This window comes from Dasypus novemcinctus, chromosome 12 (assembly GCF_030445035.2).
Source record: "Dasypus novemcinctus isolate mDasNov1 chromosome 12, mDasNov1.1.hap2, whole genome shotgun sequence".
NCBI lineage: Eukaryota > Metazoa > Chordata > Mammalia > Cingulata > Dasypodidae > Dasypus > Dasypus novemcinctus.
The window spans coordinates 72,138,514-72,152,014 of NC_080684.1; the positions used below are offsets into that span (position 1 = coordinate 72,138,514).

General features: G+C 38.0%; 1 protein-coding gene across 2 annotated transcripts in view; it reads right to left on the reverse strand.

Moving 5' to 3' along the window:
- Nucleotides 1-13,501, reverse strand: part of KITLG (KIT ligand) — a 79,396-nt gene that overhangs the window by 46,279 nt on the left and 19,616 nt on the right. For both annotated transcript variants that reach the window (XM_004459836.5, XM_004459837.5), the window contains exon 2: nucleotides 1,091-1,204. In XM_004459836.5, coding sequence (XP_004459893.1) covers nucleotides 1,091-1,204 — 114 coding nt within the window. The remainder of the gene's footprint in view (nucleotides 1-1,090; nucleotides 1,205-13,501) is intronic.

The following is a 13,501-nucleotide window of genomic DNA, read 5'->3' on the forward strand; positions in this document are numbered from 1 at the left end:
TACTGACTATAGTATTAAAATTCTGTTTTGGGGGGGCGGGGGCGGTGGGGTTGAATGGGACCTCATATTTTTCATAATGTAATTTAAAAAAATAAATAAATAATTAATTAAAAAAAAAATTCTGTTTTGAATTTCAGTTATAAAGCCAAAAACAAAAGCAAAATAGGAAAGGTACATCAAGGGAAGGATAATAAACAGAGACCCTTCCACTCCACACACTATTACCTCAACAAATATACATTTCTTTCTTCTTTCTACATTACAACCCTAGTTACATCTCTATTTTGCATTACTTTTTTTCTCTAATCAAATAACTGAGTGAAACTAACTGGCTATTTTGAAGCAGAACTTACAAAACTGCTTCTCAAACTTTGTTCATCCTGAATTCATATGCCATAGTACATATGAGCATATAAATCCTCCCTAATGTGTGAGAGTTGGGAAAAATGCCTTCCAATATTACAGTATGCCCTTTCCAACAGCTCCATCTTAAGAGAAGCATAGCATGAAGCTGGAATTGATCAAAAGGCAAAAGTGCAAAAATGGGGAAAAAAAGCTTTTGCTGTCAAGTTCCCACATGACAAATGTGAAAGATTGAATCCATTCAACATTAGGGCAACAAATCGCTCCTCCAACTATATTCACTGAGGAAGCAAACATTCACCCACATGCAAATGGGTCTTCAAGCTCTTGTAAGGGGAAACTTGTTATCTCAAATGTCCTTTTGTTAGGCTCGTGAAAGAAGAATAACTGGGAAGGCACATGGAGGAAAAATAAGACATGCTAAGGAACCCACTAAAAATATAATGGGGAACAAGCTGGCATGGCACATCGGCACACAGTGAGCTCTGTCTGAAAGGACCCACAAAGAAACTGAGTCACTGCAATGGTGTCCAATAGGCCAATTTTACCAACAAATTCTCCATGACTTTAACTATCTTCCTTCTGTTCTCTACTACCCTTTAGGATAATTCAGTGATTCCCTTCCTTTACTCAGAAAAAAAAACTTATTTTGGCTTAATAAAGCGTAATCTTTTATCAACAAGCACAAGAAAAAGACTCACAAATATTGAAAACATTCCTTACTTACCAATTTTGTAACGTCTTTCACATCATCAGTCACACGATTCCTACAGATCCCTTTAGTTTTGACGAGAGGATTAAAGAGGAGCAGTTGAAGATAAATGCAAGTGATAATCCAAGTCTAAATGAAAATAGAAAAAGTGCTTGGTGACCATCCATTAAAATCTGTTATTACTCAAAATACTAACATCTCCTGCCTTGATGTAGAAAAACCAACTTTTCCATACTCAAAAAAAAAAAACACAAATAAATTCTATGCATTCCAACTCTGCTGACCAAATTTTTTAAAAAATTCTCAGTTAAAATCTGGTTTTAATTATTCAAATTTAATGACGTTATTGTTAATTTTTGTCAAAAGCTTTCTACAGCCAATTTCTTATAGGCAATTAGGAATGAACTTGTAGCAACATGTAATGTTTATCACTTAGAATGCTTTCCAAAAATTAGGGAATGCATAAAATTTATACCTTACAGCACCAAAAGAAACTCTTTCTACTAGACTGCTTGCCAAGTAGCAGCACAACTCTTGAGCAATATTTTACTCCAAAAGTCTAAAATAGTATACCAGGTTAAAGTGAGGGAAAAGATATACTTTTAGATCTAGCAAAGAATTTAATCTAATTTATAACATATCAACAGAACTTATGTTTTCAATTAAAGCTTTTTAGGCATTTAATAAGGAGAAATATTTTCTTCACAAATGGGAAGACATTCTTGAAACTTACCAGAAAGGAATGATTCACTTTTATAAATTTGATACATAAATAATATAGATATATCTTTGAAAAATGAGCCTTTGCTATCATGTATTATTGTTACTTTATGCATGATTTATTTTCCTTTATTATAGTATACATTAGGTTTTTAAGAACTTGGGTAAGAGACTTCTTTATGGTATCTTTACAACACTTAACACAATGCCTTGCACATAAAAAGCCCTTGATAAATATTTGCTGGATAAATCAGTTTACAAGGTAAAAACAGTCTAATGCTCCAATTTAATAAGACATTTATTTAGCACCTACTATGAGACAGCTGTTGTTCTCCAGTCACTAGGGAAACAAAAATGATGAAGATGCCCTTGAAACTCAGAGGTAGGTAAATAAATAACAAGCACATCTTGTGATAAATGCTTGGGAACACAGAGGAGGAAGCAATTAATCAATTAACCTTAAGGGGGAGAACTTGTGCAAGGAAGACAGCGCCAAGAAAAGTTGGAAAGAAAAGGTGAATCTGGATGGAATTTGGAGGACAAGGAGTTTGCAAGCATGTAGACAAAGAAGGGAAGAGCATTCCAGGAAAAAAAAACAGCATGAGTAAAGGCATGGAGAGGTGAAGATATATAAAATACATGAGATTTCTTTTATGAGCTATCAGAAACTTACATCATCCTCAAATTACACAAAAGCTCAGCTGCACAGTGCATGAAACCTTTCCTATTTGTGTAGCTTGGAACTGATTATTACTTTTAATTAATAGCTAGAATTTGCACTAGAACAAATAGTGATTTTCACTTGCTAAAATTTCTAAGACAATAAATGCTTCCTATATGGATATAGTGGCTTGTAAACAAAACTAAAAACCCTTTTATTGGGTTTTAACAGTCGTCCATATTGCTTAACCATCATGGTCTATTTTAGCAGTTATCCTTAATTTCATTTAAGGCTACTTTGAACACTGTGGGATCACATCTTTCTATTATGAACATTACTAAATATCCATAACTTAAACCTTAAGTATTTCAGAAAAGAATGTACATGAGGAAAGGCTTGTTAAAATCATGAGTATGACCAAGATCTGGTCCAGTGCTCTCCATTGCAAGCATGGAAAATCAATCTATCAGTGTACCTAGATTTGATCAGATTCTGGGGGACTGACTCAGAATACCCAAACTCAAAAGAAAAAACACTGAATCAGAATACAAATGTATTACTTACAATGAGAATTATAACTGTCAGATAAACTGAAATCCTGTGTCAGCTGATGAGCACATTTTCTGGTCTATAGGGAACTCTATGAAAGAGGTCAACTTATGAAGCAATAGAAGATCGCTTAGTAAGTGAGGAATCACATCCCAGAGAATTAGCAGATGTTGTACACCAGATGATAAAGCCTGAGTCACTCTTACCACAACAGGATTAAACTCTTCAGGATTACATGCTGCACTACTTTGACTCTGTTTCCACTGGACCACAGTGAAGACTATAGGTGCAAACAATTTCTGTTTAGGGAATTCTTCTTGTAGAATCACAGGATAAAAAATATCCTCTATTAACATAGTCTTCCTTCACATATGTAAATGTAATTGATGAAACTTCAGCTTGCTTTTATATCATCATTCCTATACCTAACCCCACCTTGAAGTATATTTCTCCAAGACCTTCTTTACTGATATGGAAAAAGAAAGAAAAAAAAAAAAGTCTACTCTGATAAGATGAAGACAGACTTTTGAGTAACAAGAGGTAGAAACAGAGACCAGTTAAAGATTAGTTATTGCTATAAGCCAAGCAAGAGAAGGTCATAGCAATTCCTTGACCAAAAGTGGTAATATTCTGTCTTCTGAATGCTAATCATTTCCTGATGGTTGGAGTATGATTTGAGAAAGAGACCAGTCAAGATGACTCCAAGGTTTTTGGCCTGAGATAGCTGTTGACATCAACTGAAATGGGGAAAGCTGGGGGTAGAGAAGGTTTGGGGACTGAGTAGAAGTTAAGTTTGGGTACATCAGTTTGAAGTGTTGTTGAGATATCCCACTGATGATGATGGGTGGATATTTGAATCCAGAATTTAGGCTGAAGATATAAACTTGATAGTCTTGGAAATGTAAATTGAATTTTAAGCCAAGGAATAACAGCATCACCAAGGAAGTAAAACTAGAAAAGAGAAAAGAACCAAGGACTGAGTCCTAAGATGTTCGACCCTTAAGAAGTCTGACAGAAGAGTGAGAGCCTCAAAGAAGCTCAAGAGGGAAAAGCCAGAGGTACAGAAGGAAGCCATGTAAAGGAAATATGTTAAGGAACAGGGGGTCAAACACTGTGAAATGCTGCTAAAAGGTCAAGTAAGATAAGGAATGAAAACTGACCACTGGACTTAGCAACATGGAGGCTACTGCTGACAATGACAAGAGCATTTTTATTGATATGGTGAGGGTCAAAGCCAGATTGCAGTGTGTATAAACTGCTCTTTTGAAGCAATTTCCTGCAAAGAGAAAGAAGAGCAAATATATAAACAATTAAATAAAACCAACGTGGGGTGATAGTTGGCAAGAAATTGGGAGTAAAAGATTTATTCATGAGATGGTAGTAATACCAGGATGGCCATATGCTTATGGGGATGCTCCAGTAGAGAAGGAACAATTAGTGAACATAAGTCAGAAGAGAGAGAACTGCTTGTGCAATGCCACGAGTAGAAAAGAAGTTCCCAGGTAGATGGTTTGGCTTTAAGTAAGTATGGATAGTTCATCAATACTGCTGGACAGGATGTTGGAATACGTGAATGCAGATGTATTTGTTGTACAACACAGTCAGTAATGGCTACCATTTAATGAACAATTTATTATGTACCAAGCATTTTGCATATATTATAAGAAACAAAATTTAAGTTTCACATATTCTCATTTTAAAAGCTGAAGAAACTGGGGCACAGAGAGATTCAACAACTTCAAAGTGGTGAAACCAGAATAAAAACTCTGGTCTGTCCGATTCTAAATCCTGTGCTCTTGACCACCCCATAGAGCACTCCCAGAAATCTGTTGGATCATTTAAGAGAACATCCAAAACATGTCCCTAACACAATTAGTAATGATTTTGAAAATACCAAGTGTTATGGAAAAGAGTTTGTTTCACATTCCATATCCAGATGAATATTCTACTTTATTCACATTATTATGATTTTTAATATTCTTTGATAGTTTCTTATAAAATATTAACACAGACTTCTATAATTGCAAGCTATGTCTTCACCACGGCAGCATCAATATTTTTTGTATCAATTACATACAATTATCTATAAAGATATGATTCTGTTCATTCTACAGGCATGGATTCATGGCTAAAATTAAATTTCTATTAACTTAATAAACTTTGAAATATCACTGAAAAAAATCTGTATTTCTTGAATGTTTTACTTTAAAGGTATTAAATAAACTCACATTGTAACTTTATTTTGCATATATAAAGATGCTTCGCTACTGTTAAGGAATATTTCCCCTTCCATAAAATTCAAAGATTCACTCTGGCATAGCTAAAGTTAAGATGGAGAAGCAATCAAAGCAGAAATGTACTGGGAACTCTGCACAACAGAAGTAATACCTCCTTAATGAGAATTCTCAGATGGTTGAAATGCATGTGTACTTCTGTACACAGAAAAGAAGTTTTCAATGCTCACTAGCATACACAGAAATCTTTCTAAAAATTTAGTACACATACTTCTCTGTTTGCTTAAACACTAGGTAGAAATATTATACTTTGCTTATTTTTGATGGCTCAGGTTCTTCAAATAAGGGAAAGACTTGTACAGCATCTCAATTATGTAATTTTAACTGCCCTCTTCTCCAAGTAACTCCAAATTACTGTACTTGTTTGAATGACTGTTTTTAAATGTTTCTTTTTTTTTTTAAAGCAAATTTGTCTGTTTCTCTTTTTTTTTTTAAGATTTATTTATTTATTTAATCCCCCCCACCATCCGGTTGTCCGTTCTCTGTGTCTTTTTGCTGCGTCTTGTTTCTTTGTCCGCTTCTGTTGTTGTCAGCGGCACGGGAAGTGTGGGCGGCACCATTCCTGGGCAGGCTGCACTTTCTTTCGTGCTGGGCGGCTCTCCTTACGGGGGTGCACTCCTTGCGCGTGGGGCTCCCCTATGCGGGGGACACCCCTGTGTGGCAGGGCATTCCTTGCACTCATCAGCACTGCGCATGGGCCAGCTCCACACGGGTCAAGGAGGCCCGGGGCTTGAACCGCGGACCTCCAATGTGGTAGATGGACACCCTAACCACTGGGCCAAAGTCCGTTAACTCCGTTGCTTGTTTTCAGTTTTCCTGTTTCTTCTAGACTGTCAGCTCATTACTTGCAATGTATCTTTACTGTCAATGGGCTTATTTGTGGTTTCATCAAATCTTGATGGCAAGCAAAGCACCAGGCCCATATGGGAGCTGGTGTGGTAGACAAAATAATGTCCCTCCCCGCCCCCAGGATGTTTACATCCTAATCTCTGGAAATCTAGGAATATGTAGCCTTATATGATAAAAAGAGACTATGCAGATACAAAGACCTTGAGATGGGGAGATTATCCTGAATTCTCTGGGTGAATCTAATGACATGGGTCTTTAAAAATGGAGATCCATTCCCAGCAGAGGTCAGAGAGACACACAATAAAGGAAGAAGGGTCAGAGAGATATAATGTGAGAAGGATTTGACTCACCACTGCCGGCTTAGAAGATGGAGCAAGGGGGCCTGAAGCAAGGAATTCAGGAAGCATCTAGAAGCCGGGAAAGGCAAGGAAAGAGATGCTCTCCTTGAACCTTGAAAAGGGAACACAACCCCTCATCCCCACCCCAATACCATTTCAGCACAGAAAGCTCTATTTTGGACATCTGAGTTACAAAACTGTGAAATAATAAATCTGTGCTGTTTTAAGTGACTAACTTTGTGGGACTTTGTTAAAGCAGCGATAGAAAGCTAAGACAATTCAAAAAACTGCTTTCTGAAGGAACTACTGAATGTGGTATAGTGAAGTGATACTCAAGATGTACCTGTTGATGAGAGTGAGCTGCCCCTTGCAGGATTCTGGGCCCTCACCCATGCTTCAAGCAAAGAAGCTCATCATTTTTCTGCTTTATTTGTTCATGCTTCTGGGTAAGCTTTGGCTTGAGCCAAGGTTTCCAAGAGCAAAACAAATACACACCACACCAGTGGTATCATGGACAGTATACAGAACACGGATTCAGAAAATCTGAGTCTCTGACAGTGTGACCCTGAACAATTGACTTAATCCCTCTGACTATCAGTTTATCAGTCTATAAAATGAGAATCAATAATTTTGACCTCACCCACCTCATGGGCTGGTGGTGAAAAACAAATGAAAAACTTTTCAAATGATAGGTGATCTGCAATCCACTACTGCATGGCCTTTGGATTTCAGATTGGCTAGGAAACCAGGGAAACAAGGTTTCATAAATGTTTGAAAGAACAGTCTGAGAAAGAACTTAATAGAATAAATCTTCCATGAACAAAGAGTATGACCTATGTACATGGATAATAATATACATGGATATTTTTACACTGATTTGGGGTTCAAGGTACCTTTTACAATTTATTTCTTAGTTCTTACCTGTGTTTAAGTTAGTTATACTTAATAGACAACGGACTTATAATTCAGTGAGGTGTTCCAATATATCAAGAAAATATTAATCTTTGTTTTCTCTCTCTTCCTCTTTCCCCAACGTCTGGAAACTGCAACAAGGGCATACGGGTGCCTAAATGTGTGGGTGCGGGCACACACGCACGCACACACCCTAATGGAGATACGACGCTGAAGCAAAATGTCCCTATATTTGTGACTTCTGCTCTAAAATGTATCTTTTCAGTTTGGGTAATCATCTCCCTGTGTTTTTCTGCAACATTCTCTGCTTCTGCATACGACATTTTTCTTTGGCTACTTTGTTTTAGCATCGTACAACTTTTCTCTCTAGGTCACGCTCACTGTGTGATAACCTCCTATTTCATGATAACCTTTCACTGCATACACACATTAAACTAATCTTGTAGGCAGTTTCTTTTCATTTAGAGCCAAGCTCAAAAAAGTGTCCCCCACACGGATCCCCATAACACACAAAATTCCAATAACCCTTTCATTGCCAGAAGTTGCCTTCAAATTATGTACAAGATGAACAACTGATGAGAAATCAGCATGCAATGTTAGGACTATAGCATGCAATACTAACAGTCCTAATAGAGGGAAGTGATAGAGACTAAAACTCATACTCAATTGAAAATGACAGATATATAGCAGGTCCTTTCCTAGGAATAGGTTTTAACAATAACATTTAATGTCAGAAATGCACCTTAAAAGCAGGGGGAAATTTTTTCAGGAAGAAGAGGCTTAAGACCCTAAAGACAAGGTCAGATCTCACTCTCATTTTTACTGAGAACCAACATCAGCTGACCACTGTGGAATATACTCCCAGTCTTCAGTTCCTCCTGAAAAAAAGAGCCTTCTTTGTAATAAAAAAGCCATACCAGGAAAAGGAGCTGCAAAGTCCCCTAAAACAAACAATTTATTTGATTTGAACATGTGTTATAACACAGCAGTCAGGTTGCAGACTCTTTTCCTTTAGTGGAAATGAACATGCATGCAGTCCAAAAACATCAGGGGAACATATGCTGTTCAAGAAACCAGATTTGAATCTTGCAAAAATTTGAAAAACACAAACTCCTTTCTCTCTGTGAATGCGAAAAGCTGGGATAAAATACCCATTGCCAGGGTCCACATTACAGACTTCCCAAAGTTGAAAAGGTAGTGGAGTGACTGTGTAGCTCATCTTCTTTATGCACAGACCTACAAAATGGTATTGACTGCCCTGAACAAAACAGCAGCTGCTGCCAAAACAGCATTCATCTTCTTTTTAATCTCGCATGCCAGCTAGCAAAGCAGGCAGTTGCCTTGTAGCCCAGTGTGCTTTGGAAGAGAGCCAACTGGTTCAGCCACCCAGAGCCTGGAAAGCAAGTTACCAAGATACAGGTACCATAATTAGTCCTGAGTTCAGGTCTTCTGAGGTGAGAGGAACTAAAACCTTTAAAATATAATCTGAAGTAAACCAACACCAAGATCCCGGTTAGGTGAATAATCAAATATTAAATTTTATAAGACTTCTTCCTTTTATTGCATCCTTCCTTATATTTCTTAAAAATTTACCACTAAACATTATAAAGAAAATACATAATCACCCCACACACACTCAAATGATTCTCTAATAACTGGCCAGCCATCTTAAAGGGGCAAAGGAAACACCAATCAAATTTGTTCAATTTTTAAACTTTACTGTTATCAGGAAGGCATTCGTTCACAGGCTAGCTAAGTAAAAATCAAATGAGCTTTTAAGTCCAAATTGGTGCTCTAAAATCTGGAACATTCTCTTCCACCTCTCTCCATATAGATCCTTTTGTTAAGAATTGAAATAAAAATATTTTCAGTTGGGTGATCACTAGAATATAAAGTGAAAATAAAAGGATGTAATGCTCCTAGAACAAAAACTGAATATCCTAGAAAGGAACTGCTTAACATAAAAAGGCAAACAGTGGCTTTAATACAAAAGGAGGAATTTAGGGTAATCAGTCAATGGGGGAGAGGGAATAACCATAATAGTCAGTCCTTGTGCTATATGTAAATGCTACTGAAAGGGACTCAACATATACTGGGCTCCTACTAAGGGTGAGGTATAGGACAGCAGTTTACAGATAATATTTTATATAACCCTCCATCAACCAGGTAGATATTACTACCCATTTCAGGTGATTAAAACCTAACTCAGCATGATTAAGTAATTAGCTTATGGCCATCGTGCTAGTAAATCACCCAGCTGCGTTTTAAACAAGACCTATATATATACGGAAAAGAAAAACATTGAGCCAGTCAGATAATTAAAATGATTTTTTTTAAACGAACTATTGAATTTTATTCAAAATGCTTATGCTGTGGAAGGCCTATAGGTCCCTTTAGCTTAATCAGTTTCTAATTGAAGCCACAATGCCAAGTTATTACTAAGCTAAAATAAACAAGTAGTGTAAGTAAATCAAGGTATATACTTAGCTACAGCTTTAAAAAAAAAATTACATAGCTAGAGAAAGGGACGAAACTGCAAAAGTAAAGTGACAGTTGTACCTTCTGATAAAAACACAATTGGATACTTTCAAACTTGTAATAGCATTATACCAAGAGCTTCTACTGATTCAACAAACATTTCTGAGTACCTAATGAACTGATAAGTCAAGATACAAAAGATATGATCAGGAGACTCAAGCTACTGGGCAACAGAGGGTGACAGATGCAGAGAGAGGAAGGACACAAGAGATGCAGCTAAACCTGACTTTGCTAGAGGGAGGGGCTCAAAGACGGCTTCTGGGAACAGATGACAGCTTCCTTAAAGGTAAGCTGTAACTAAATCAGGGGGCGATGGGGGAAGACCCCTGAGAGAGGACATAGCAGATGCCCACAAAAGTAAGAGAAAAAGGCACTTTCATAAAACTTCAAATTCATGGCAAGACTGGAAAGTGAGTTTTAAGGAATAAGCACAGTAAGTGAGGCTAGAGAGGTAGGCACATGCCCTCCTCATTTTGCTAGAACTTGGATTTTATCTTAAAGGCACTGAGAAATCTCGGAAGGATTTTAATCAGGGGAGTGTCAAGGTGTGACTTATTTCTGAAAGGTTCTTGGGGCATCAGAATGAAGGATATAGACTGGGGGACAACAAGCCTGAGGGCAGGAGGCCAGTTAGGTGGCTACTGCAGTATTCCAGAATGGACATGATGAGGGCCTCATCTAGGGAAACGGCAGGAAATGCAGAGAAGCCAACAAGTTGAAGAGATTATGGAAGGACAATGAAAGGAAAGTGGGTGGGGAGAGAGGGCGTGGTGTCACAAATGACTTCCGGATTTCAGTTTGGGCAAATGGGTAAATGGTAGTGATATTCCCGGAGCCAGGACATATGGGGGTGGGGAAAGTGGCAGCTGGAAATTGGCAAGTCATCACCAAAACCATGAATACCACCACTTACCTAGGCGGAAAGAACAACTTGCAAAAGAGATGAGAGAATGAAAAGTCAAATTAAAGGGAGGGAAAGCAATTGATTATGAGATACTGCAATCCCATAGGAAAGAAAGCATTATGGGGAGGTTTTGATCAATAAAACAAGTACTAGAAGATGTCAACAGGAGGACTGTAGAAGAATATCTAATGGAGTTTACCTTGACGAGGACCATTTCTAGGGAGTGCTGGATCTAGAAGTTAGACCATGGTGGATGGGGGTTAGGTGTGAATGGGTGCGAAAGAAAGTCAAGCAAAGACTACAACAGCTTGCCTAGAAAAGGAAGACAAGAGGAAAACATCTAGGGCAGCAGACTTGGCCCAGTAGTTAGAGCGTCCATCTACTACATGGGAGGTCCGCGGTTCAAACCCCCAGCCTCCTTGACCCGTGTGGAGCTGGCCCATACGCAGTGCTGATGCGCCCGAGGAGTGCCCTGCCACACGGGGTGTCCCCCGTAGGGGAGCCCCACACGCAAGGAGTGCGCCCCATAAGGAGAGCTGCCCAGCGCAAAAGAAAGTGCAGCCTGCCCAGGAATGGCGCTGCACACACAGAGAGCTGACACAACAAGATGACGCAACGATAAGAAACACAGATTCCAGTGCTGCTGAGGACAACAGAAGCAGACAAAGAAGACACAGCAAATAGACACAGAAAACAAATAGACACAGAAAACAAACAACCGGGGTGGGGGGGAAGGGGAGAGAAATAAATAAATAAATAAATCTTAAAAAAAAAAAGAGGAAAACATCTAGAAGAGCTTGAAAATTAACTTTCGTCTTGGTAGAATGGAAGAGGCAGTTCTGAAAGAGGCGGCTAAAATGATAAACTTAAACCTTTCTCTTTCTAAAATGGTCTGCACAGGGAACAACTCTCCTGTGACAAAAGTTAAATCTCCAAGGCTTTGACCCTGTGTACAAATCCCTGGGATGGGCTAGACCCTAGGGCCTGGGTGTTCAAGCTTTGATGTTATTATCTTTTAAGACACTTGCATAATAGAATAGGAATTGTACCAGCAGTGTAGAATATTTCAATTAGTAAGAAGGCATTAGCTATTCAAAAATATACATCGTTAGTGAAAATACAAAATCAGAGGGGGAAAAAAATTCCTTCCAAACAATGTAATTTACTTTATTTCAGGAAAAGTGTTAGGCAATGGTTAATTCTGATCAATTTTATGAGGATGATGATACGTAACAAACCAAACTAGTCTAGAGATCTAGTTCAATTATGAGCCTAAAGAAACAAGAAAAACAGGCCCCCAATATTAGCCAAATTTTGGAAACAGAAAAAAATTTAATGATCATTTTGAAATTCACATATCCATCTTCAGATCTCCATGGATACTAACTGGTTCTTTTGTGTTGACACTGTTCATTATTATGCCAATTAATTGCTCTAAAAATTAAACCACGATGATATGCAGGAATCTGAAGGATCTGAAGGTTGTATCCTGACAAAGACAGCTACCAAAACATAAAGCATAATGTATACTCTTTTAAACATGTGACTCTCTTCTAAGAGTGTGATCTCATACAAATCAAAAGCTCTGTACTTTTTTAAAATCCGTAAAATGTTTTGAACTCCAAACAATTTGGCAATGGCCAAATGAATGTGGTCTCCCACTGTCTTCTGTTTCTACAGGCTGACTCTGAGACTGATGACCTAGCTTCCGAGGACTTCTTGTTTTTTTATTCCATGGTTGTAGGTGTTTGCATGGCTTGTCAGGTCAGCTACTGGGGGTCTGACAAGTTTGGTCTCACAGGGCCCTTTAATCTAGAAAAAAAAAACAAAACCTTAATCTGAGGAAGCAGCTCAGGAAATCCCCCAAACAAAGTTTTTTTGTTTTTTTTTTTTTTCCCTCACCTGGGTTTTTTACTACAGTAAAATAAACCAAATCTTTATACTCGGTTTCAACTGCTTCCAAATATAATCAAAATCAGGGGGGTTAAAGGCATAAGCTCAAACAGCACTCACAATCTTGATCATTTTCTCAGTCACATCAGATGACAAGCCAGATTTGCAAAGGTCACAGCAGTAACCTTCCTGATTATGCAATGTGTGCTGGACATACCAACTGCCTTTTGTTGAATCAAATAAATTGTTGAAATATTCATCCTCTTCACTAAAGGGGCCCCAACTGAAATAAGGGGAGTTGACTGTTTCATGTTTAGATGTAAGTGTAATCACCTGGGTGCTTATTTAGACTGCAGACCTCAGTACTAAACTGAATCCAAATCCCAGAGGGTACAGCTCAAGAATGTGCATTTTTAACAAGCCCTCTGTGTGATTACCTATCTTCTAAAGTATGCTATATACTAGAGCCTGGGTGCTATACATCTTAGGGAAAACAGGCACAAAAAAAATCTAAAAAGGTTTTTAAGGTTGCTTTTGGATGCTCCTGATTTAGAGTAATTTGATAAAAGAAAATCTAAGGATAATGAGTATGGAGGATCTGTAGATTGGCTCTTTGAACTCCCATTCCAACTCTCCCCCAGAATGTCTTTGTCTACTGCAAGCCTGGAAAGGTAAAAACTCCATTTCTTGCACTCTCTTGCAGTTAGCTGGGGTTGCAGATGTGACTTAGGTTCCAATAGTCAGGCACAACTTGCCATGAGTTGATAT